This window comes from Cinclus cinclus, chromosome 28 (assembly GCF_963662255.1).
Source record: "Cinclus cinclus chromosome 28, bCinCin1.1, whole genome shotgun sequence".
In the NCBI taxonomy this organism is placed as follows: domain Eukaryota; kingdom Metazoa; phylum Chordata; class Aves; order Passeriformes; family Cinclidae; genus Cinclus; species Cinclus cinclus.
The window spans coordinates 1,447,114-1,470,171 of record NC_085073.1 but is presented as its reverse complement, the minus strand read 5'-3'; the positions used below and the strand labels follow the sequence as shown (position 1 = coordinate 1,470,171).

Below are 23,058 nucleotides of genomic sequence, written 5' to 3'. Positions count from 1 at the left end.
CACCTGTAAAGTGTCCTGTAAATGTCTGTACATTCCTGCATTGCTGTGACTTGTAAAATTAATTCAGAGCAACTATGTAAAGGTGCCATTCTCCAAAGGCTGCTGTGGACTTTGAGCTGCTGCTAGGAACAAGGCAAGCAGACATCTCGCAGGCACAGGGAAGGGGGTGCACATGGAGGTCCTGGAGGGACGCACATGGAGGAATGAAGATCCAGCCACAGTGCAGTCTCCAGGGGCAAGGGGACAAAGTTGGTGTGCCCAATGAGTGATCTCAGGATCCATCAGCCTGCAGCTGGGGGTACAGGGAGATGAGCAGGCTATGGGGGTGTTTGGGGAATGTGGTGGCAGGGTCTGGGGTGGGATGGGGGTGTGTATAGAGGTGCCTGGAGCTGATGCTGCTGGGGTGGGTGGGTGGTGGCTGTCATGATTTAACCCCACAGGGCAACTAAACACAACAAAGCCACTGGCTTCCCCCTACACCCTGGTGGGATGGGGAGGAGAATCAGAAGAAAAGGTAAAACCTGTGAGTTGAGATAAGAAAATTTCCATAATGGAAATAAAAGATGGTAATATTTTATAATATTTGTAATTTCATTTGTAATTAAAAGGGAGACACCAAAAGGAGGGAGTCATAAACCCCAAGACAGGCAAGTGATGCCCAATACCCAGTTGCTCAGCACCCACTGATCTGTGCCCAGCCTGTCTCCTAGCAGCAATCAGCTGCTGAGAGATCAGTGCGTGATCAAGATTATTCTCACCCTGAATCTAAAATACTGCACTGTAGAAGGGAAGAAAAAGAGAAGAAAATTAACTCTATTGTAGCTGACACCCAGGCAGATCTCTGAGGGAAGATGGTCAGAGGAAACTACTGTAGCCAGAGAGAATGTTCCTCATGGAAGAGAAATGGGGTGGGAACCAGAGCTGCCCAAGGCTGTGGGGTCAGGTCAGTGCTGGGAGGTGTACAGAGGGCAGGTGTCAATGTGGGTTACTGGGGAGTGGGTGTAGGTGTTGGTGGTCAGGGCAGGGGTCCTCTCTCACCTGCTGGCACAGCCCTCTTGTCCCTTGCAGTCCAGCTCTCAGTGGCAGTGTGGCTGTTCCTGCCAGAGCACTAGGATCCTCCAAGTCTCTTTCCAAGTTTCCAACATGAGCAGCTTAGCCACAGTCCCTGGCTGATACCAGGAGTCCCCTGACGCCTCTGCATCCAAGCCCAGCTCACAAGTGAGTGACTTGCACCCTGGCCTAGCTGGCACCAGTTTCTTCCCCCTGCTCACCTGGAAGCAGCACCAGCAGCTGTTGGCCCTGCCCCACGCTAACCCTTCCTGCAGCCCGGGGTCACTCCATCTCACCCAAGGGGAGGGTGCATCCCTTGAGGAGGCTCATTGACTGGACGTGGTCCCATACTAGAGGGCAAACCCTTCCCCTGTGCCCCCCAGACATGTCCCCCACTGCCTCCCATGATGTGAACACAGGGTGGATCCTGATCATTTGCATGTGCCAGCTGCAGTTCCAATGCACCCAGGCCAAAGCACTGCATTCCAAAACTAATGCATAGACAGACTCATCTGCATCCCTGAGAGCCCTGTCCTTGCACTGATGGACTTGTGAGCCTGGGAGATGTCCTCTCCTCGCCCCAAATGAGGAGCAGTTTACTGAATCACACACAGTGACTGGTCAAGAATCCATGACAATGACGGTTTGGGCCTGGTTTATTAAATACTTGTTCCTGGGGGTGCTCTGGCTACAAGCTCTGTATGCCTATAGTGCCTGTGTGTCCCATCACAGCAGCCTCCCGAGTTAGGAATGTGCCTCAAACTCCAGGGCAGTGGGAAGAAGAGCAGATTTGGCTGGAAGGATGCATGGCTGTAGCCTTTCCTCTGGGCCTTCACCCGAATCCCTACACTGGACTAGGCCTGGGCTGCTTGGCTGGGAGTGAGTCACAGGGCCCTGGGCAGGGAAACCTGTGTGTGGCCTACTCAGTGGGGAACAGAGCAGCACCTGCACATGTGTCACACTGGGCTACCTGCCTCAGACAGGTGGCAGTTCAGTCCCATCCCTCACTCCCCATGATGTCAGGGTGCCCCTTGCCTCAGCCCATGGCAGACAAACATCCTGCCCTGGCCATACAGTTCCAAAGCCTCCTCTGAATGACTGCTCTGTGAGACAGCAGTGTCCGGAACACAGCAGTCAGGGAGGTCCCAGCTGGCAGCAGTCCCAGTGCAACAGTAGAGCCCCGGCACTGTTGTGACTCTGCCCATAGCTCAGAGCCTCCCTGGGGGACAGGACCTATTGGGAGGATGGCCAGGACAGGGGATGTCTGAGGGCTGGGGAGCCCGTGATCAGTGGTAATAGCGGGGGTCAGCTCTCCAGCACTGTGAGAACTTTCGCAGCACTCGCTCCTTCAAGCGGATCCTTCTGGAAAGCTGAAGTGACTGGCTCATCTCATGGGCCTTCAGCTTGGCATAGTAGTCAGAAAATTTGTTGTAGAGGATGGAGATGGGCATTCCATTGAGGATGATGCCAAAGGAGATGCAGACAAATGCCACCATCCTGCCGAGTATTGTGTCAGGCACAGTGTCTCCGTAGCCCACAGTGGAGAGGCTGACCTGTGCAGGGACAGAAAAGGATAAAATCCCACGGGAACAAGTCCAGCAGACCCTGCCGGCTGGTGCTGGAACTCTCCCTCCCATCCCTCTGTGGAGCCACCCTTCTTCTGTGACCAGTGCCAGACCCTGACCCTGAGGGCAGCCAGGTGAGCTGTCCCCTCTCCAGAGCCTGCACGACCAGGGCTCCACTGTCCAGGCTGTGCCCAGCAGACCTGGAGAGCTGAAGGAAAGAGCTGGCTGGCTGAACCCCTGAAACACAGATCAGAGGCCAGATCCTACTCCCTCACTGCTTTGTCTGTGTCTCTTCAAAGGCAGCTGGACACCCATGAGCCCAGCCTTCCCCAGCAGTCGGTGTCTGCAGGAGCTTCCTTCCCCCTCAGAGCTGTGGCTCCAGAGCTTCCTGGCTGTGAGTTGCTCGGTCCCAGACAAAGCTTCCTGGAGCCTCCCTCCAGGGGAAACAGAAGTATTGCCTGGGAATGAACCATATTTAGTAAATGAGGAGCAGGGCTATGGGTATAGAGTGAGAGCTGAGGCCCGAGATGTTTGGGGTTGGCAGGGAGCTATGCTCCAAGAGCCAGGCTCAGCCTGGGATGTTGAAACGCTTGAACCTGGTGATGTTGCTGAGTGATTTTGTCCTTCCTCGAGGAGGCATGAATTTGAAACAGATAGCTTTTCTTGGCCAAAGGGGATTATAAGAGCAGAAGTGATCCGTGAGATCATTTAATCTGTAAATCAAAATGTTCTTATAACCTGTGGCTCTCAAGTGCTTTAGCTGCTCCCCATCTCTGACATAATCCCAGGTTTATTATACTGCTCAGCTCTGCAGAGCTGCTGGCTCCTGGCACAAGCAGGGCAGCGAATGGGCAGCACACCCCAGCCTATGTCCACTCTCATGACACAAGCTGAGGCACAGTGTGACTATGGGTCTCACATGCAGCCCTGGGCTCCCTATCTCAGACCCACAAGCTCTTGTGTCTCTCAAGCACAGCAGGGCTTCAATGCTGCCCAGGCCTCATGCAATCCAGCGTGGCTGTCCCCATGCCCACAGGCTGCATCCACTCAAAACTTGGGTCCCATGACAGATAAAACTGAGTCACATCCCCCTTGTTCAACTCAGACCTGGAGACTCCCAAGCCACCACCTCTGTCTCATCGTCCCACCTCAGCATCAGCTTTTGAGCCTCTGACATAGTCTAAACCTCTGATTTCTTTTCTCAAAGCATGCAGGGCTCTGGGTTTCCCACCATTACTGATCTGGTGGGAAGGCTGGGCCCTTCCTGCCTCCTGGCCAGCAGCAGTGGCAAATCCCCTGAGTACCGGGGCAGCCCCTCCCCACGGAGCATCCCCCAGCCCCTCTGGAAGAAGCTGCTCACACCTTACCGCTGCCCACCACCACGCACAGGGGATACTGGTGAAGTCGGTGCCGGGGACATCATGTTCCACCGAGTGTATGAGAGCAGAGAAGGTGAAGACACCCATGGCAATGAAGAGAAGGAGGCAGCAAACCTGCTGGTAGCACTGGCGCATGGTGAAGCTGAAGGCCCGGAGGCCAGTGGAGTGACGTGCCAGTTTGAGGATACGGAAGATCCTCATGAGCTTGATGAGCTTGAGGACTTTGCCCAGCTTGCTCACATTCTCCACCTTATGAAGCTCCTCATGGTACTGCATGTCTCCATCATCCATATTTTCAAAGAGGATCTGGATGTAGAAGGGCAGGATGGCCACCAGGTCTATAGCATTAAATGCTGCCCGCAGGAAGTTCTTGAAGCTGGAGGAGGATATGAGCCGCATGACATACTCAGAGGTGAAGAAGATGGCACAGACCATCTCCATCTGCTCCATCCACATTTTCCCTGTCTTGTTTTTCATCTCCTCTACTGTGCTAAGTGTCATGCCCACAATGGAGATAAGCACAAAGAAACTTGACATGACAGCGATGATCTTGGCTGGGACAGAAGAGTACGGGTTCTCAATGAGGTTCCAGACCATCTTCCGAAACCGACCCAGAAATTTGCCATCAAACTGCGTCCCTGACTCCAGGGGCTCCAGTTCTGCCTCCAGCTCCTTCTCTATTTTCAGGTACTCACTGAGCTCATCTTGCTTTTCCTCGAACAGGATCCGGCAGCAGCGTTGGGAGTATTTCAGATGGATTCCCCAGTATTCGATTTCCTCCACAAAGTTACTTGGGCACATCTCATCCATCACCCACAGGACCCCACTGCGGTAGAAGTGGAAGATGTAGTGAAAAATTGAAGGATCTCTATCAAAGAAGTACTCATTCTTCTGCACCAAGTAGTCATCACAGAGCTGCAGCTTCTTCACAGGGTCTGTATAGAGGGCCAGCTTTCCAAGCCGGGTGATGGGATACTGGGCCAGTACCTTGTAAGCTATCTGGAACAATTTGCCGCCCACGTTAATGTTGAGCAGGTACTTGTTCCTTTGGATGGGAGTCTGGCTTTTCTCCTGGTTACCATCTGCCACATTTTGCATGGAGTTCCATTGCCTTACCAGGCTGTCCTGCGCAAATGGGATGTAGGATTCTTCTTCCTCTGGGGTCCGGCAGCGGACCTGGTGATCCCCTATCTTGAGGCTGGCTGAGAGACTTGCACGCCTGGTCCACTTTTGCCTCATGGTGCCCAGCCTTCCAAAGCGGTGACTCCTGTTACGGGCCACAGGACAGCAGCTCTGGCTTCATGGGAATGCTCCCACTGGGTACATGCTGACTGGGATGAGTGCTGTGAGCTCAGGGCAGTGGAGTGGCTGCCCGAGGGGCACAGCTGTGTCCTGGTGCCACGTGGCACCTGCCGGGGTCCCAAAGCCGATTGCTGATCAGATTGGGCTTTGCATCCTAGAGTCAGAGGCAGCCAACTGCCCGTTCCTTAAGACACTAATGAGATTGAGACACTAGTCCTTTATGTAAAGAACTATTTCTAGCTCTGCACTTCTCTTTTCCCTTATTCTGTTCTTATTAGCTGTTTGCAGCTGCTGTGTGCTCTCTCCTGGAAGGACATCCATGACAGCAAACTGGAAACAGCACAAACTTGCCTCAATTTACCCTCAGCTGATGGGACAGGAAAGTGCAGACATGCAGGATTTGTATTGGCTTTGTACCCCCCCACCAGATGCTGCTCTTGGCAGCAGCCCTTCGTTAGAGGCTAATGCAGCTGTCCTGGCTGTCAGCTGTCACAGCCAGGGAAGGGAGATGGTCATGACCTCTCAGCTCATCCCTCAAGTCCCACAGTGCAGATTTAGAGGGGATGAGGTGAATGAACCACCTCCAGCTCCACACAGTGTCCGAGAAGATCCCTTTAGGGACAGGCTGCCCCTGTGCCCCTGCCCTGTGCCATCATATTAACCTTCAGCCCATGACTCACCCAAACAGGGGCAGCAACAGGGAACAGGACACTGGAAATACATGTAGGCAGTAAAAGTTGTTCCTCTGAATGACTGGAACTGAGAAGGAGGAAATAATCCTCTGGATTTGTGAGGAAAAGTGGAACCAAAATTAAACAGGCTGATCTTTACAGGTCTTATCCTGGAATATGATCCTACTTCAACATGTAAAACACCACATTCATCTCCATGAACTGGTCTAATTAAGTACAGCGATGTGGAGCTCAAAGATGCTACTGGCCTGAAAAGCAGCTCAGGCTCTGCTACAACTGAAGTCTCTGACCCTGGGGATTAGAACAACAAAAAATCTTCTAGCACTGCACAGAAGAAGGGAAATTGCTGTCAGGAACACAGCCCCAAGTTTTGGCACGAGATCCATAAAATGTGTTTCTTTCAACCTTGAAACACTGTCATGATCTGCCAATACAGGCGGGGATTGTGATGGTTCGTTTTGATCTCGAGTTACAAAAGACACAGCAGAGGACAACAGTATACTTCAGAATACTCACAGCAGAGCACTTTTCTTTTGTGCTAACAACACAGTTATGCAACAGAGGGGAGAGTTTAAGGAAACGAAGCAAAGGGATAGAGGAAAAAAGGGGAAAAGAGGAGAAGGGAAATAGTTACCAAGGGATGGGACAGCGTCCTCGTGGTTGTCGGCCATTAGACAAAAGTCTTCCTTCCATGGGGAGATCTCAAGGGGCTTCTTCAAAGAGTCACTTTTAAATAGTCTTTTCTCAAAGCAAATGACATCTTGCCACGAGGTAGGGAGATTTAGGGACCATTGTGTGCCCAGAGAAGCAGGTGTTGATAAGACTGGGCTGGCACTATGATGGCACAGCACGGCACGGCACAGTGCACCTGCAGTCACCTGGCAAGCACCTACCTTGGCCAGGCCAGAACTCCTGTTCAAAGCTGACCAGGTCAGAAGCGAGTGGGGTACACCGGGGTCTTCTTGCGAGGGTTGTGAGGCAAATGAGAGAAACTTTGGACCACCTCTTACAAGCACTCAGCTCAGGGAGCAGAAAGCAAAACCTGCACTGTCTTGTGAGCTTGCCCCAGGGCCTCAGTCCCCATTGCATGGAGCAAATGCTCTGCCCTGTACCACAGAAAAGCCAGGCTCGGCTTGGCAGCTGCAGCTCAGAGTATGATCTTGGACCAGCTGGTGCCAGCTGACCTTGGCCACTTTCCCCTGCCAGCACCAGCACTTCAACTGGCCCAAACTCAGCCCTGTCCTGCCAGGACTCCTGGAGCCCGTCCTGCCCTGTACTTTGTGCTCTGCTGTGGCAAAGAAGGGACAGGTTCAGGCATTCTTTTCACCTTGCTTTTGGCTGAGCTCCTCACTTGTCCCCAGTTCAGCAGTAGCACCTCTGGCGCTACTACGGCATCTGTTCCTCCTGTCCCCACACTGTCTGTTGCCTTTGCTCCTGTATTTAATTTTCTCTGCTACAGCTGGTGTGTGCTGGAGTCACATCTGCCCCACGCAGGCACAGCAGCACTGGCTTCCCCGCAGCACCCCACACTAGCCCACCCAACCCAAGTCCTCTATCCCAGGATGTGAGAATCCAAAGGTGATGCAGCCCCTGTATTTGTATTCTGTATTCCCTGTATATGTAGTCCTAAATACACAATCCAAACAAATGCACATATCCAGGAAAAATAAAAACTCCAGAACTTGTTAATTTCACATTCTTTATTCTCCTGTGCCAGTCACCACAGCATTTCTCCACCTATCCCTATGGAAACAGAAGGTTGTGTGTGCCCTTGCAAATGACTCCTTGGTACTAAAAAGAGCAGCCCTGGAATAACTCAGGACTCCACACTACACATAGAAGTTTCTCCCATGGGGTATGGGAGCACTCACATGCTATCCAGGAGCGGAAGACTCCTACTCCAAGGCTGATTGATGACTGGTGTCTACTTGGCAAGCCAAGTTCCCACCTTCAAGGCACAGAGGTCAGCAGCCAAGGCAGCAAGCTTGGCACACTTAGTGAACGCTTGTGCAAGGCGCGTGCGGTCAACCTGAGGTGCTGAACCAGAGGCACTGGGGACTAATCTACCCCTTCACAGACAGTTCTGAGAGGTGCACAGCACTGAGTCCTCTGGCTGGGGCTCCACGTGCCACATAGTGTCTGACCCAAGACATGACTTCTTTCCAGGGACATCTCCACTAGACCAAGATGCTTAGAGCCCTGTACAGCTTGGTCCCAGGGATGGGGCAGTCACAGCTGCTATGGGCAACCTGTGCCAGGGCCTCACCATAAAACCCTCCTTCATGTCCTACCTAAGCCCACCCTCTATCATTTTGTAGCCCCTTGTCCTTACAGGCCTTGGTGAAAAGCCTCTCTCCATCTTTCTTACAATCCCCCTTTAGACGTGGACAAGACACAACATCTCCCCAGAGCTGTCTCTTCTCCAGGGTTTGCCCTAACAAATGTGCAGGACCTGGCACTTGACCTTATCAAACTTCATGAGGCTCCTGTGGGCTTGAAGGTCCTTCTGGATGACATCCCCCTCCCCAGCTGCACTTCTCAGCCTGGTCTCATCCTCAGACTGGCTGGGGATCCACCTGATCCCACTCTACACACCACTGATGAAAACAGGCAATAGCACTAGTCCCAGTATGGACCCTCAAGGGACACCATTCATGTCAGAACAGTTTTAAGGAAGACACCATTAAGAGTGTTAACAGGAGCCCCACGCAGCATTCAGCACTGGTGGGTGCAGAACAGGTCTGCCAAGGGTGGAGATGTTTGTGGATGGGAGTGTGAGAGGAACTGCCAGCCCAGAGCCAAGGAGATCCTTGCCCCACGTGGGCACAGCAAAGCCAGAGCAACTGCTGTCACCCCCATGGCGGCACTGTCAGTAAAAGCCTCCCATGCATGGGACTGAGCAGCATCAAACAGTAGTGCAAGCATGGAGTATTTGTCTGATCTGTGCAGCTAGTGAGTGCTTATGGAAATAGGTGAGAAAGCTCCTATTCCCTGACAAAATCCAGGGGGAAGAATGGGGCAGATGTAAAAAGGTTCTTGGCTGGAAGTGGAAGGAGACAGTTGAACAGCACCTGGCACTTCAAGGAGAAAAGCATCTTTGGGTCTAAGGCCACACTGGTGGGCATCAGCAGTAATGACTGTCATGCAGAACAATGAAGACATTTCTGCCACCTTTGGGAGTGCTGATGTCACAGTGCCAGGGAAGGTCCTGTGCTATTTCTGGAGCCAAGGTAGTCCCACAATCTAAGACCCAGTTATAAAGGGAGCATTCGCTTCGTATTCCAGTGTTACAACGCAGATTGAGAGCTGATGTCCAGTTCAGGCAGGCTCTGTGGTGAGCAGGAGACAGACAAGGCTAGTCCCACCTTATCACCTTGGGATAAGGATCCCTGTTACAAAGCCAGAAAAACACCTGGTTATTGACAGTCATTTGGGAAGAAACCTAGTTTCAATTTACACAAAGTGGAGGAAAAAGCTCCACACCAGAAGATCAGTATCTCGGCAGGACTTCTCCATGTCCTTGGCAGCAGGGAGGAAAGGGAAGAGTTCTGCTGCAGGGCAGACTGAAACCCCATGCACCTGGTTGGCAAGCATCAGGGAAGCTAGGAAAACCTACCCCCAAAGGGGAAAACCCTGGAAGCCAGAAACATAGGGCATGAAAGGATTTCTCCCTCAGGCACATGGAGCACACGGGATGCAAAACACTTACCCTTCAGGGCAAGGAGCCTTTCTGGCTCTCATCAGGTATCAGCTGCTCCCTGGATGCTTTTTCAAGGCTGAAGGTGTCAGATCTGCATTTTGCTTTGGACAGACCCCACACAGCAACAGAACCTGCAGCTACCAGGATGGTCAGTAGCTCTGGAGAGTGCACAAGCAGAAACCCACTCACTGTCCTGGTCTTGGGACAGGGCTCTGCTGGTCAACACCATGAGCCAACAACCAGAGATGAGCAGTGTCCCTCGAGGACAAGAGACAGACAGAGAAGAAGTGAGCTAGTGACAGATTGCATGGAATGGCCTTTCCAAGGACACAATACACCCAGGGCAGAGCAATAATTAAACTGCTATGTCAGGCCTCCCTTAGCCCTCCCAGCCCAGCAAAAGCAGCTACTGATACAAGTCTAGAATTGACCCCATCAGGATACTCAATTTATAGACCAAGGTAGGTAGGTCCAAGACCATGTACAGTGCTTGAGTCTCACATACCTGCAACAATCAAGATCCATGTGTAACCTTGACTCCTCGATAGCACAGAGACCTCAGGCTCAGGTGTAGCTGAAGACTCTGTGAGGAAAGAGAAACAAGTCCATGAGGCTTTCAACTCACTTTATGGTCAGCACTCAAAGCAGTCTTCAATCCACTCCTGGCTGAGTTCCCAGCTCACCTCAAGAGCACCTTTTTCAATTTACACAAAACTTTATCTGCTACTACTGTGATTAAGCCACACAGGAGAAAAAAGTCCTACTGGAAATGTATAATAGGGAAAGGTGGGAAACTTCCCAGCTGGAGCTAGAACTGCAGCATCCCAGCCTGTCCTCGTGGCACTGAGATGCCAAAGGTACAATCAAAATGCAGCTCTTCACCTCACCTGCCAACTGAACAGGTTCAGGAATCAAACCCAGTCTCTCTCACCTGCAGTAATCCCCCCTCCTCACCACACCCTCGGAAACCCCAGGGTGAGGGAAGCCAGAAGCACCCTCCCAAACACTCCAGACAGCCAATGGATCTGACAAAGGATGCTCCAGAGCCAAGCAGCTCTGGTACTGACAGTACTGGGGTGCAGACACAGCTGGGCACAAGCCCAGACACTGTGTGTGCAGCTCCTGACCAGCCCTGATGGCCCAGAACTTCCTCATCATCCTCCTCCCTTCAGCCTCCCCATTCCCCTGAGATCAGAGGAGCTCAGGAGGTGGAGAGATTTCAGTGTCTTCCCGAAGTAGCTGCTGGGAATTGCATGTTCTAGAAGAATGAATAAAGTACTTCAAAAGCCCTTCCTGAGGGAGCCCGGGGGAGCGTCATTGCCGTTCCCACCAGAGGAATGGCACCAAAGGTGCGGGTCCCCAGCAGCGCTTCCTCTACCCACAGTGACCCGCGGTGACCGCAGCTGCCCCGATCGGCCACAGACAGCGGCGAACAATGGCTTCGGTCCGGCCTGCGGCCCCCATCCGCACCCCATGGCCCCGTACCTACGCTGCCGGCGAGCGGCACCGCCGAGCTCCTCGGCGCGGTCACCGCAGGGCCGCCGGGATTCGGCTCCGCAGTGGTCACGGTCCCGCAGCCCCACTCGTCCTCGTCGTCCTCACAGTCGGGATGCCCGTCGCAGCGCCAGTCCTGAGGGAAGCAGGGGGCGCCGGGCACGCACTGGAACTGGTCCGGGCGGCAGGAGGACGGGGCGGCTGAGGGGAACGGGCGCGTGAGGGAAGGCCGGAGGGGGTCCAGCGCGAGAGAGGCCCCCTCCCCCGAGCCCCACAACGCGGGGACCCCGCGCGCGAGGCGCACGAGAGCTCCAGCCAATGAGAGCGAAGGGTGTGCGCGGGGAACCAATGAACGCCGCCCGCCCGGCCTCTCCCCCAGCTCACCGTGGCCTGGAGGGGCCGGCAGCACCGGCGGCCGCAGCAGCAGCAGCAGCAGCACCGGGAGCCCTAGCGGCAGCAGTCGCGGTCCAGCCATGCCGCGGGCCCGTACCGGAGGGAGTCGCCGGAGCCGCCGCGCTGCTACAAACGCAGAGCACGCCGGAAAAGAGCGTCTGGTCAAGCCCGACTTCCACCAATGGGTTGCTCGCGAGGGCGGGGCGCGCGCCCTTGAGGAGGCCCCACCCACCTCCCTGCGGCGCGGCGCTCCGGGGCAGTGTCACGTGACCGGGGAGGGGCCCACTCAGCCCGAGCAGCGCTCCCGGCAGCACCGGAGCCGGCACCGGAGTCGGCACCGCAGCCGTGCCTGTTCCAGCCTGCCTTGAAGCCAGCGCACCGAGCTGCCGGCGGAGCCCCCTGGAAGGATCCCTGGAAATCCATGAGAACTGCGGTTGACAGTGACCTGCTGTCCCCGGGGAGGTGCTGGACAGCGCTCTGCTGGACCGAGCACAGTGCGGTCACAGCACGACAGTGGCACTGATGGTGGATGGAAGGAGTGCCTCAGGCTGCTGAACTTTTCTCGCAGAACCTGGGTGCAGGGGGGGAGCCCTGTGAGTGAGGCTGTGCTTTACTCAGCTCTGCTCTTCATTGATTGACTATAGCTTGCAAATGGTCCTGTACTGTGTCACTATTCAAACGAACCAAACACACTGGTATTAAACAGCAGTAACTCAGATAAATCAAATAAAATAGACAAAATGGGGAGTAGTAATCATAGCTTTATATACAGTTATTAATCAGACAGCACAGCCTCCAGCAGTCTGGAGCCACATCCAGCACAGCAGCTCTGCATCAGAGCTGCTATGGAACCACCTGTGCCCATCACACAGCCTCAGCTCACTGCCTCCTCATAAGTAGGGCTCATCCTTGGAAATTTCCCACTTCCTAAGTGGTGATCCTGGTGTCACTGGCTTCTTCCCTGTTGTTGTCACCGCAGTGCCTGAACTGCAAGTAGAGAAAGGGAGAGAAAAGGCTTTAGCAACACTCTGGAAATCACATTTGAATTTAACCAGAAGTCTAGCTGCAAAGTAGTACTGGAGGTGTTTGTTAATCAGAGTCCCAGAATGGTTTGGATTGAGTGGGACTTTAAAAGCCCACCTCATTCTAGCCCCTGAAATGGGCAGGGACACCTTCTACCATCACAGGTGGCTCCAAGCCCTCTCCAGCCTCGAACACTTCCAGCTATAGGGCAGCTTCTCTGGGAAACCTGTGCCAGAGCCTCACTACCCTGACAACCAAGAATTTCCTCCCAATATTCCATCTAACCTTGCCCTCTGGCAGTGGGAGCCATTCCCCCTTGTCCTGTCCCAAGTCCCTCTCCTGGCGCCCCTTCAGGCTTTGGAAGGGGCTCTCAGGTCTCCCTGGATCCTTTTCCAGGTGAACATCCCCAGCTCTCTCAGCCTGACTCCAGAGCAGAGGGGGTCCATCCCTGGGAGCATCTCTGTGGCTTCCTTTCGACTTATTTCTTGAAGGCCCCAGAGTTGGACACAGATGCTCTAGAGGAGGTCTCATCAAAGCAAAGTAACTTCCTCCTACCCCACTTATTTTCAAGGAAATACAGACCCAAATAATCATTTCCACATTCTGCCGATCTGAGTGACTCCCCGCTGCCGCTGGGCGCGTTTTGTGTTCCTATACAAATCAGGAACAGGGCTGACCCCGTTCCGCGGCGGCAGCGGCACAGCACCACCCGCGTCAGACCTACCTGCCGGCCTGTGAACCCGCGGGCAGGGTTCTCTGCGCCGCCGCCATCACCACCACGGGCGGCAGGGACTCCCGGCGCCCGTCCCGGCTGTAGTAATAGTTATCGGCGAGTTTGTGGCTAGGGCCCACCGGAAGCCGCGGCGCCGGCTGGGTCCTAGGCACAGAACAACCCGAGCGTCAGTGGTGTAGCCAGGGTGGCTCAGCGCCCCGCCCGCCGCCCGGCCCCGTCCCCGGCACCTCTTAGCGATCTCCTCGTAGCGCAGCTGCAGCTTCGCCTGGAGATCCCGCTACAAGGCAAGGCCAGAGCAGCTCAGGCAGGACTGCCGCCCTGCGCCGGAGGCTTTGCGGAGCCGGGGGCGCAGTTCAGCTTCCCACGGGGCAGAACAGCCCCGAGCCCGTCATTCTTACCCCTGCCAGGAAGTTGCGGAGCCGCTGGATCAGAGGAGTTGCCGTCGCCATCTTGGCCGCGGTGAAGGACGGGGCGCGAGGGGCGCCGGGACCACGCGCGCGGAACGCTGGATCTCGCGAGACTTGGAGCGATATAAGATGACGCCGGGGCCCGGGCTGTCTTTCTGCGCCTTGGAGCCGCCATGGACACGAGTCGCGTGCAGCCCATCAAGCTGGCCAGGGTGGGTACGGGGGCTGGGCCCTGTTGTGCTGCGCCGGGCCGCGGCTCCGCGCTTACTCTACGCTCTGTCCCCACAGGTTACCAAGGTGCTGGGCCGGACCGGCTCTCAGGGGCAGTGTACTCAGGTGAGCGGGCCGGGGCGGGCGGGCACGATGCTGCGGGCCGGAGCCGGCCAGGCTGACGCGGTCCCGCCCCGCAGGTGCGCGTGGAGTTCATGGACGACACGAGCCGATCCATTATTCGCAACGTGAAGGGGCCGGTGCGCGAGGGCGACGTTCTCACCCTGCTGGAGTCGGAGCGCGAGGCCCGGCGGCTGCGCTGAGCGGAGCCTGGGGCCGCCCCTGCTGCCGAATCGTCTGTCGGGGAATGGAGCCTGGCGCAGCTCGTTCGGCCGTGGGGCGCGGATGGGGAGGAGCGTGACGGCCGTGTCACTGTAATAAAGAGTTTTTCCAGTACCCCCTGGCTCGAGTTTCACTCCTTGACCGCCGCCTGACACCTCTGGTTTGTCTGACACCTGAGTACCTGCCGCTTTCCTCGGGTTCAGTAGCAACATATCCTGCTTGTTGTAGGGTAGAGTGCCTTCATTATATCACTGTGTTACTGCATTTTTACTGACCCGTCACAACAAAAATAATTATTCTTTGGTTACGTAGCCTTGCTCCTGATCTTCCTGGTAAGCGATTTTCTGTATGTGATGGTGAAGTGGTACTGGAAACTTACTGGACCTCAGTGGAATTAAATTACAAGTTGAAAGTCAAGCTTGGTCCTGACTCTAACAGCCTGCTGCTTCTATCTATATGTCCTTAGCAAACTGCTCAGTGAATGCTGCCATCAATATACCTACTTGCTGTAGGTATATTGCTCCAGCTCACTTTCTTTGGCTTTCTCTTCCCCCACAAAACTAGTTAGCAAGATGTATTGTTTTAGGATGTTATGTAATTAAAAGTAGGGCTGAAAAGTTTAGAATGAACCTTAAAACTGTGCTGGTTCAAGGGTAGGTTTTTAAGGATTGGTGTTTATCTGCTTATAGAGTGGTCCATGTTTGTGTTGTGTTTGGGCAGTCAGATCTGCAGCTTCCCTTGTCTGGTCTTTGATGGGAGTGGTTTTTGTCTACAGTGTCCTGAGCTTGACTGAGGCAGTTCAGTGACAGGTGTGACTGAGGATTTGGATGTCCTAAAGCTAAGCAGAGGACTGCTGGGGCAGTTGTGCAGAATGTTGCAACTGGAGCAGGCACTGTTGGAGGGCTGATGTTAGAGTGTTTGTGGGATTTGTCCTTTCTGCCAGTTCTAGTGGTGCCCTGGATGGGCAACATGAGGTGAGGAATTTGTGCCATGGAGAAAGCCCTTATGTTCATGCGGTTGCTTGATGTAATTTGTGATTCTTTGGGGGTTTCTGTTTCAGAGAATTAGCACAAGGCTGTGCTCCCTGGCTCATGTGATGCAGCAGAGCTCAGAGTTCTGTTCTGTGGCTGCTGCTCATTCTTTCACAGCTTCATCAGTAACCCAGGAGTATTGCTCTGACCCCTGCCAGCCCTGAGTGCTAGGTGACTGGGACAGAGTGGTTTAGAGAGCTGTCTATTCCTTTCTGGAATATATCTGGTGTCAGCCTGGTCCCTGTCCACCTAAGGAGGGAGGCAATTTGCCTCCTCACACTTAGTTTGGTGATTGCCCTTTAATGATGCAGTGCAATATCAGCACCACAGAGAACCAAGGGCAGTGCAGGGCTGCACCTGGTCCTGTGTCCATCTTGGTCCTGCAGAATGAATGACACTGCTGCAGCTGCCTGGGACACTTCAGCAGGAAGAAGACCAGACTGAGGTATGCAGCCAGTGCATAAACTTGCAGTGAGTGACTTGGAATGTGGAGTCACCTGCTCAGGTTAGGAACTGTGCCAGGCTGTGCCTCTGCTGCAGATCTTGCAGGGTTTGTTATAAGCCAGACAAGAAGGCAGGAGACTGCAGATGTCATTGTAATATTTCAAAATAACTTTAAATTTTATTTATATCTTAAAAACAAACATCAGTATTAAAATACCAGTAAACAGAGTAGTGTATTAGGGAGTGGCAGTGAGCGCTATATATTAACTCCAGTGCAAAGCTGAGAACAAGTTTCTTAGGAAGGTTGTGGGGTTCCCCAGGTCAGGCAGGGGCAGAAGTGGCAAGGCTGGGCCAAGGAGTAGGAATGGGGGATACAAGACATAACCTTTGTGAAGGGTTCAGAGCAGAGCTGCCTTCCCATGCAAAACTCTTTAGCCTCCTGGTCCTTGTCCTTACCCTGTTCCCACCCCACATGGTGCTCACACACTTGCAGACACATTCTCTGACATACATGTTCCCTTTTGCAGGCTCTACCTGTGTGCTCTGAGCTCTTCTGGCCCATAGGCTTTTCCTGGTGGTGTCTTCAGCTGCTTTCCTTGCTTTTGTGATGGGAGGTGGGCAGAGAGGGACTTGGCTGTGGGCTCTGGCTGTCTGCAGAGTCTGTAGGACTGGTTAATTGGGGAAATGTTTAGGAGGTAATTCTCTCTTCTTGGGAGAAGGACCTGCTTCCCCTTGTGGGTTATCAGGCAGGCTTAGTCCCCAAATGCATCTTTGGCCCTCATCCCCTTTTTTTCACTTAGCTGCAACCCCAACTGCTCAGAGGTTTTGCTCCAATGGAGCAAATCAAATCCCAAATGATTTCATATTGAACTTCATCCTTTGGCCAAGCAATATAATTTTTTTTGCTTTGTATATATGTGCTAGAAAAGAGAAAAAAAAATCAGATTTTAGCCAGGAAAGGAAATGCCAGCAAAGAAGGGCAAGTATTTGAATCTGGAAATGTTCCCAGCCCTTGTCCAAGGCAGCATTCCCTCTCCCATTGCTGTACAGGATGTGCCTGTGGAGCACCATGTCCCTGCTGGGGTCAGGACCTCTCACTTGCCCTCCTGGCTCCGTGTCACTGGCACTGCTGCCTTCTCAGAGCTGCCAGAGAACACAAACCAGGTGCTCTTTCTGCTGGGTTGGTTCTCTGCTGTTCCTCTGTGCTGAGGGCTCAGAGGTGGCACAGCTCTGGTGGTTGTGGCAGGAAGCAGAGGATATGGGGTCCCACCACAAGGTCACTTGGCTCTGGTCACTTGGTGGTGAGGTGGCCACTTGTGGGCTGCATCCAGTGGAGGAGATGGGCAAGGGAGGCCCAGGGATGGTGCTTGTGATGGGACTAAAGCTGCGGAGAGTGGTTTGGCAGAGGGGTGGCAGGTGAGGGGGATGTGAAGCACAGCCCAGTGCTGATGGTGGCCCCTGGCTGGATCCCAAGGTCATTCTCATTTTGTTTCTTTGGACTCCTGGGGCTCATTGTGGCTGTTGGTGAAGTCCCCTGCTGCAAAGCGAGCTGTCACCAGAGACCCCTCCAGTGACTCCCGGTCAAGGCCAGCTGGGCTGTTCTGAGCACGTGGCACCTGAAATGCTCTGCTTTTGGTCCTGCAGCCTCTTCCTGGAGACACTCGTCTGTGTCACAGCCCCTTCCCCTCCTGTGGGAAGCAGTGTGGTACTCACGGGTGTCTGTGCCTTCGTGCCATTGAGGTGAGCGTAGAGGAGCGCAGCGATGTCACTGTGACCGGCCTCCAGCGCAATGGCAACAGCATTGTTGCCATCCTAGAAAGTAAGGGAGAGCATGCAGAAAGGAGTTTGGGAACAGGACATAGTGTGGGCTGCCCAGGCCCAGTGGTAGAACCTTACACTGTCCACAATAGAGATGTCACAGGTGGGCTGAGCCAGCAGCAGCTTCACAGTCTCCACGCGGCCGTGCTCGCAGGCGCACATCAGCGCGGTGGAGCCCTCCTCATCCTGCAGGTTCACATCAGCCCCGCAGACGAGCAGAGCTTCAACCATCTCCTGCCGGCCATGGCTGACAGCCAGCATCAGCGCTGTCTGGCCAGCCTGCAAGGAAGGGACACTGCCAGGCCACTCCTGCCCCCACTCTGCTACCTGCTTGTTCCCACACCACAGGACCACTGCTGACACAGCCCTGCTGCCAGGCAGGAGGAGCTCTTAAGGTGATGCCCTCTCCATGCTCTGATGCCTCTAGCTGTGGAGCCACTGTCCTGCCCATGGAAGAGCTGAGTGTAGCTCTGGCATCTGTCTGGGGGTGGGAAGGGTTGAGATGTGGTGGCCCCTCAGCCTGCACCAACCTGGCTGGCCTTGGCGTTGACGTTGCCCATGCTGAAGAGCCTCCTGACTACATTCATGTCATCCTCCTGCTCAACGGCTGCCAGTGCTGCCAGCATGAGGGCCGTGTACCCAGCTTTGTTCTGGTGGTCCACGTTACAGATCCCTGTGGGGGTGGGCAGAGGGGGCTCAGGATGCTGCAGGTTTGGTGGGAGACATGGACCAAGCCATATGGCTGGCTCTCCCTCACAGTCCTGCCCAGGGTGCTATGAGCCATCCCATAGGCACAGAATTGCTGATGGAGCTTCCCAATGAAATCTGGGCTCCCAAATGGGCTGGGGTGACTACCGACCCCCACACCGATGAACTGACACAGCCCAGGGCAGCTCTCCTTGCCCCTCTGCTGCCACTGCCTTCTCCCTGTGCTGATATGGCTAGGACATGACCTGAGGTACAGTGGGATGATGGCCAGGGGATGTTTCTGGGGCTGGGGGGCACTGACCTGTATCCAGCAGTAGCCATACAATGTGGAAGTTGGAGTGGGAGACACTGTAGTGCAGGGCTGTGTTGCCATTCCCGTCCGCCAGGTTCACCACGTGGGCCAGGAAAGCTGGTGAGATTTCGGCAAAGGCCAGGAGGTGGTTTGCAACTGTGTCAGGGATGGATGACTTTTGGCTGGACAGACGGAACCACTCCTGAAGGACCAGGCTGCTGCTGGTGAGCTGTGGGGAGAGAGGGGCTGAGCTCCCCCTAAGCCTCTACATGGCCTTGCACCCACCCCCTGCTGCCAGCCCAGGTGGCAGGGAGCAGAATCCAGACGGGATGGATGAAGGCAGGACCCTGAACTGCCCAAACCCATGCTGGGCATGGCCTGAGCTGAGTCCACATGGGTTTTGGGGTTTCTGGGACAAACCCTGGAGCAAAGGGCTGGATTTTGGGGGAAGGTGTTTAGCCAGACTTTGCTGGTCCCTCTCTGAGTAGGGCCACCTCTGGGGGATGTCGGCAGGGGCTGGGCAAACTATCCCACCCCAACACTCCACTCACCACCTCTTTGCTCTTGGCAGCACCAGGGTGGCCCAGGTGGGTCTTGACAATTAGGCAGGCCTCCCTCATCCTGGGGCTCAGCTCAAACCTGTGGAGAGCATGAGGACATCCGTGGTGTTTGAGCTTCCCCAGTGCCTGTAACTCCACAAGGTCCCCAGAGTGCAACCTCCAGCCCAGTGGGTGTACCCTGCTTCAGCCTCTGCAAAATGCCATAGAAGAGAGGCCTATATGGATGTGCTTGGGCACTCATCGCCTATTCTTAGACCGTATTTCTTCCTTTTGTTGAAAAATGCTATTGAAGGCTGTTGGTTTTTTTTGTCCCACTCTATCTTCTGCTGCAAAGAGGCACCTGGGGCCTCTCATCCTTTCCTTAGCAGACCCAAGAAACCGGAAGGCTTGTTTCCTGATGAATGGTCTCTGCAGGAGCTGAATGGGTTTTTCCCACTGGCAGCACTGAAACTAGGGCAGATGCCCCGAGCTGGCAGGGCCAGTGCCATGGCTCTCAGCGGCACAGGGCTACGGAACAGTGAGCCTTGTCCACTGGCACTTACTTTTCCTTCACCTCAGGAGGCTCCAGCAGGGTCACGTTAGTCCCCTTGCACTCCAGTCTGGGTTCACATGTGCCTTCCCCGGCCTCCTCCTCTGAGGTTTCAGTGTCTCCCTGCTCTGAACTGTTGGAACTGTCGGCCGAAGCCTTCTCAGAGGAGCTGTTGCCCTCTTCCTCCTCCTCCTCACTGGATGTGCTCTCATACCTGCACAGATGGAGGATGCTCAGTGGCAACACAGCACTAGTCTGGCCCCCTTCAGGCCCTGTCACTGGTGCCAGCCCAGGACAGGGATGCAGGGGACCAGGATTGGCTCACAGGGTGGCATAAGCCCCTCAGCACGTACTCCCCATTCAGCACGCCCACAAACTGCAGGCTCTTCTTGTTGCCCTCTGCCTCACCCCGGGGAGGACCATCCCGCTTCTTCATTATGGACTTCAGGGCTCCTACAGAGAAAGAGATGGATGTCAAGGATCAGTAAGCAAGAATTATAGAATTTTAGAATCACAGAATGGTCTGGGTTAGAGGAGACCTTAAAGATCATCTCATTTCAACTCCATTGCCATGGTCAGGGACACCTTCCACTAGACCAGGTTACTCAGAGCTCCATCCAACCTGGCCTTAAACACTTCCAGGGATGGGGCATACACAGCTTCTCTAGGTAACCTGTGCCTGGGCATCACCACTTCACAGTGAAGAATTTTTCCTAGTATCTGATCTAAACCTACTGTTATTTTGAAACTACTCCCCCTTGTCCTGTCACTACATGCTCTTATAAACAGTCTCTCCCTGGGACTAGCCAAGCACCCCAAACCCACTAGACCCCCAGACAGGCATGGAAGGGACACGGGCAACTGCTGGAGCATGGGTGGCATTGGCCCTACAGGCATTGTCCCCAACAAGGCCATCCTCTCCCTTCCTGCAGGAACATTCCAACCCAGACCCTGGCATCATCCCTGGTGACACTCACCAGCTGCAGGGCTTGGGGCAGCTCCACTGTCCTGTACTTGGGATGGCTCCTGGTTGCTGTGTGTCATCTCCAGCACAGCTGGCCCAGCGCCTTGGTTGCGTGGGCACATTTCCCCTGTTGCTCCTGTGCCTGGCACTGAGGGGCTGCTCAGGCCATCACCCAGGCCAGGCTCCATCACCTTGCCTGCACCAGACTCCTTCTCCTCTTCTGCCAGGACAACGCTGCCCACATCTGTCTGGCTGCCCTTGTCATCACAGCTGGCAGCTGAATCAGGTCCCACTGCCACATCCTGCCCATGGCGGTGACAGCCCACAGCGACACAGGAAGTCAGGGGGTAGCACTCCACACCTGCTTCTGCCATCTTTGGGGGGTCACCAGCTGCCCGGCTCTGTGTCACTACCACAGCCTCCACCTGTGCCTCGGCCACCTGCGGCTTGGCCAACACCTCCTTGTCCACCTGCCCATGGGGCCGGCGGGCGCACACCTCCAGACGTAGTTCCTCCAGCTCCCGCGTGGCTTCCTGCAGGTGCCCCTCCATCACGGTGATCACCTCCTTCTGGTGCCCCACCGTCTGCTGCAGCAGCTCCAGCTCCCTCTCTGCCTCAGTGGCCAGCCCCAGCGAGGACTCCAGCACCCAGACAGCCACATCCCTGCGTCCCTGTGTGCCGTCTGGCGTGTCCTCACTCTCCTGCTGCGACCGGTAGTAGAAGACGGCATCTGTCATGACCCGGTCCTCACCCACTGCTACAGAACGGCACGGCCTCTCAGCCACCCTGGGGCTCTTGCCTGGCCAAGCCCTGATGTTCCGCTCCGGCACAGCCAGCTTCTCTGTCAGCTTCCTCAGCTCTGCAATTTTGCTCGTTCGCCCCTTCGCTGGCTCTGCTTCACTCTCTGGTCCTGTGCAGGGCACCTCCTCACTCCCTGCCCCCGTCTCAGAGCCACAGGGGTGAGACGATGCCTCGCCAGGCTCTGCCGATAGCTTTTCTAGCAACTTTGCCTTCTCCCTCTTCAACTCACAGATCTGCATCTCCAGGAGTGGGATGGTTTTCACCTGCTCCTCCAGATCCCGGAGCTGCCGCAGGGCTGCAGCCATCTGCTCGCGCACGTGCTGCAGGGGGGCTGTGCTGAGCCCTGCAGCCGGAGTGCTGCGCCCCGAGCTGCCAGGGCTCACCCGGCCCCAGCCCACCTGGCCCTCAGTGCCCGTTGGCACCCAGTGGGGTGGCTGGCCCAGGGCACCTGGCAGGGCACTGTGGGAGGGACCGCCAATATCCTGCAAATGGCCCTGCTCCTGCTCCAGCCTCCTGCTCGTCTCCAGCAAGGTCTTTTCCACCCGTGGGTTTGGCACGAGGCACTTGCGGGTGGGAGGTGGGAGCAGCCGTACTGGCAACAGTGAGATGGGGTGGGAGCTGGGCTTGCTCACAGGCTCCAGGGGCGCTCGGCCATGCGGGGACAGCAGCAGTGCAGTCCTGCCTTCCTCGCTGGCTGTGGAGGTCAGGGACTCGGTGGAGGTCCAGGTGCTGGTGTGGCTGCTGGGGCTGCGCAGGGTGCTGGCTGTTGGACGGCACCCTTTCCCTCTGCGAGGCAGTGGCACTTTCTTGAGTGTTTGGCCACTTTCAATATCATCAACATATTTCAGGAAATCAAGGTCCAGCAGGAAGCCATAAGGGGTTTCTACGGAATACGAGCTCTTCTCTCCATCATCCTGGTCCCGGTACAAGAACGGGCCCCCAATATCTGCAAGAGGAGCAGGGACAGTTAGGCCGGAAACAGGATGGTTTTTCCAACTGGTTTATACTGGAATTTACAGCCTGCAGACCCCTCTCCTCCATGATGTGCGATGTGTCTGTCTCCAGCACCCTTGGTGAAATAGGGTATCACAGGGCACCCAGTCCATATCAGGGCTGGTGCTGGAATGAGGAACTCCACTGGGATGGGACACGACACTTCAGCCCTGCCAGTCCCTTTGCACCCCTTCCTCTGGCACTACCTGGTGACAACCCTGGTCACTTTACCTGGGAGGTTCTGGTTCAAGGGTGCTGGCTGAGCCATCTTCTTCCCGGAATGCTGCTGACCAGAGGACCATCAACCTGCAACAACAAGACCATGTCTAGCCAAACCCTGTGACCCCAGGGCTGGTGAACCCCAAGCAGCCACACAGCCCTGAGCCCCACCCGGGGAGAGCCCTGTGGCTGCCCCCTGCCATCTGCCAGGTCCCCTGGCCTTCCCCAGCCCAGGGCTGACATTGGAGCTGGTGCCAGGGAAGCGCGGTGCTGCCTGCTCCGAGGGTCACAAGCTGGAGCTTGGCCATACAGTGGGAACAGGCCAGGAAAAAGAGGCTGTAACCTGTATAGGTACAATACTCAGTGTGAAGTTTGCTTTGGTTAAAGGGAACTGATGCTTTGGCAAAGC

The 23,058-nt window shown here is 55.2% G+C and overlaps 5 protein-coding genes across 5 annotated transcripts; 1 reads left to right on the top strand and 4 right to left on the bottom strand.

Annotated features, from left to right (window-relative positions):
- Positions 1-2,336: 2,336 nt before the first annotated feature.
- Positions 2,337-5,233, bottom strand: LOC134054429 (potassium voltage-gated channel subfamily V member 2-like). Its single transcript, XM_062510189.1, has 2 exons — positions 3,983-5,233; positions 2,337-2,603 (listed from the first exon to the last, which is right to left on the bottom strand). The coding sequence occupies exons 1-2, from the start codon at positions 5,231-5,233 to the stop codon at positions 2,337-2,339; spliced, it is 1,518 nt and encodes a 505-aa protein (XP_062366173.1).
- Positions 5,234-9,700: 4,467 nt separating this feature from the next.
- CD320 (CD320 molecule) lies at positions 9,701-11,657 on the bottom strand. The gene is made up of 4 exons (XM_062510240.1): positions 11,567-11,657; positions 11,174-11,383; positions 10,194-10,271; positions 9,701-9,846 (listed from the first exon to the last, which is right to left on the bottom strand). The coding sequence occupies exons 1-4, from the start codon at positions 11,655-11,657 to the stop codon at positions 9,701-9,703; spliced, it is 525 nt and encodes a 174-aa protein (XP_062366224.1).
- Positions 11,658-12,316: 659 nt separating this feature from the next.
- On the bottom strand, positions 12,317-13,811 carry NDUFA7 (NADH:ubiquinone oxidoreductase subunit A7). Its single transcript, XM_062509952.1, has 4 exons — positions 13,730-13,811; positions 13,559-13,608; positions 13,323-13,475; positions 12,317-12,562 (listed from the first exon to the last, which is right to left on the bottom strand). Exons 1-4 carry the CDS (start codon positions 13,778-13,780, stop codon positions 12,466-12,468), a joined length of 351 nt encoding a protein of 116 aa, XP_062365936.1. The 5' UTR covers positions 13,781-13,811; the 3' UTR covers positions 12,317-12,465.
- Positions 13,812-13,835: 24 nt separating this feature from the next.
- Positions 13,836-14,404, top strand: RPS28 (ribosomal protein S28). Its single transcript, XM_062509953.1, has 3 exons — positions 13,836-13,950; positions 14,027-14,074; positions 14,149-14,404. The coding sequence occupies exons 1-3, from the start codon at positions 13,912-13,914 to the stop codon at positions 14,269-14,271; spliced, it is 210 nt and encodes a 69-aa protein (XP_062365937.1). The 5' UTR covers positions 13,836-13,911; the 3' UTR covers positions 14,272-14,404.
- A 1,595-nt stretch (positions 14,405-15,999) lies between these two features.
- LOC134054299 (KN motif and ankyrin repeat domain-containing protein 1-like) lies at positions 16,000-22,698 on the bottom strand. The gene is made up of 9 exons (XM_062509950.1): positions 22,662-22,698; positions 20,650-22,383; positions 20,026-20,125; positions 19,686-19,886; positions 19,135-19,222; positions 18,593-18,812; positions 18,114-18,256; positions 17,662-17,862; positions 16,000-17,577 (listed from the first exon to the last, which is right to left on the bottom strand). Exons 1-9 carry the CDS (start codon positions 22,696-22,698, stop codon positions 17,347-17,349), a joined length of 2,955 nt encoding a protein of 984 aa, XP_062365934.1. The 3' UTR covers positions 16,000-17,346.
- Between the last annotated feature and the right edge of the window lie 360 nt (positions 22,699-23,058).

What these genes read in the sequence shown, in the direction of transcription:
- LOC134054299 (XM_062509950.1), bottom strand. Translation starts at nt 22,698, where the DNA reads ATGGCTCAGCCAGCACCCTTGAACCAGAACCTCCCAG. An exon ending in GTGGGCGTGCTGAATGGGGA is followed by an intron (nt 19,887 to 20,025) that starts GTACGTGCTGAG and finishes CCATCTGTGCAG; the next exon opens with GTATGAGAGCACATCCAGTG. An exon ending in CTGCCAAGAGCAAAGAGGTG is followed by an intron (nt 18,813 to 19,134) that starts GTGAGTGGAGTG and finishes CTCTCCCCACAG; the next exon opens with CTCACCAGCAGCAGCCTGGT.
- CD320 (XM_062510240.1), bottom strand. Translation starts at nt 11,657, where the DNA reads ATGGCTGGACCGCGACTGCTGCCGCTAGGGCTCCCGGTGCTGCTGCTG. An exon ending in GCCGGCCCCTCCAGGCCACG is followed by an intron (nt 11,384 to 11,566) that starts GTGAGCTGGGGG and finishes CGTTCCCCTCAG; the next exon opens with CCGCCCCGTCCTCCTGCCGC. An exon ending in GCCGCTCGCCGGCAGCGTAG is followed by an intron (nt 10,272 to 11,173) that starts GTACGGGGCCAT and finishes CTTTCCTCACAG; the next exon opens with AGTCTTCAGCTACACCTGAG.
- RPS28 (XM_062509953.1), top strand. Translation starts at nt 13,912, where the DNA reads ATGGACACGAGTCGCGTGCAGCCCATCAAGCTGGCCAGG. An exon ending in AGCCCATCAAGCTGGCCAGG is followed by an intron (nt 13,951 to 14,026) that starts GTGGGTACGGGG and finishes CTGTCCCCACAG; the next exon opens with GTTACCAAGGTGCTGGGCCG. An exon ending in CTCAGGGGCAGTGTACTCAG is followed by an intron (nt 14,075 to 14,148) that starts GTGAGCGGGCCG and finishes CCCGCCCCGCAG; the next exon opens with GTGCGCGTGGAGTTCATGGA.
- LOC134054429 (XM_062510189.1), bottom strand. Translation starts at nt 5,233, where the DNA reads ATGAGGCAAAAGTGGACCAGGCGTGCAAGTCTCTCAGCCAGCCTCAAG. An exon ending in GTGCGTGGTGGTGGGCAGCG is followed by an intron (nt 2,604 to 3,982) that starts GTAAGGTGTGAG and finishes GTCCCTGCACAG; the next exon opens with GTCAGCCTCTCCACTGTGGG.
- NDUFA7 (XM_062509952.1), bottom strand. Translation starts at nt 13,780, where the DNA reads ATGGCGACGGCAACTCCTCTGATCCAGCGGCTCCGCAACTTCCTGGCA. An exon ending in TCCGCAACTTCCTGGCAGGG is followed by an intron (nt 13,609 to 13,729) that starts GTAAGAATGACG and finishes CTTGCCTTGTAG; the next exon opens with CGGGATCTCCAGGCGAAGCT. An exon ending in GCGGGTTCACAGGCCGGCAG is followed by an intron (nt 12,563 to 13,322) that starts GTAGGTCTGACG and finishes CTCTACTTGCAG; the next exon opens with TTCAGGCACTGCGGTGACAA.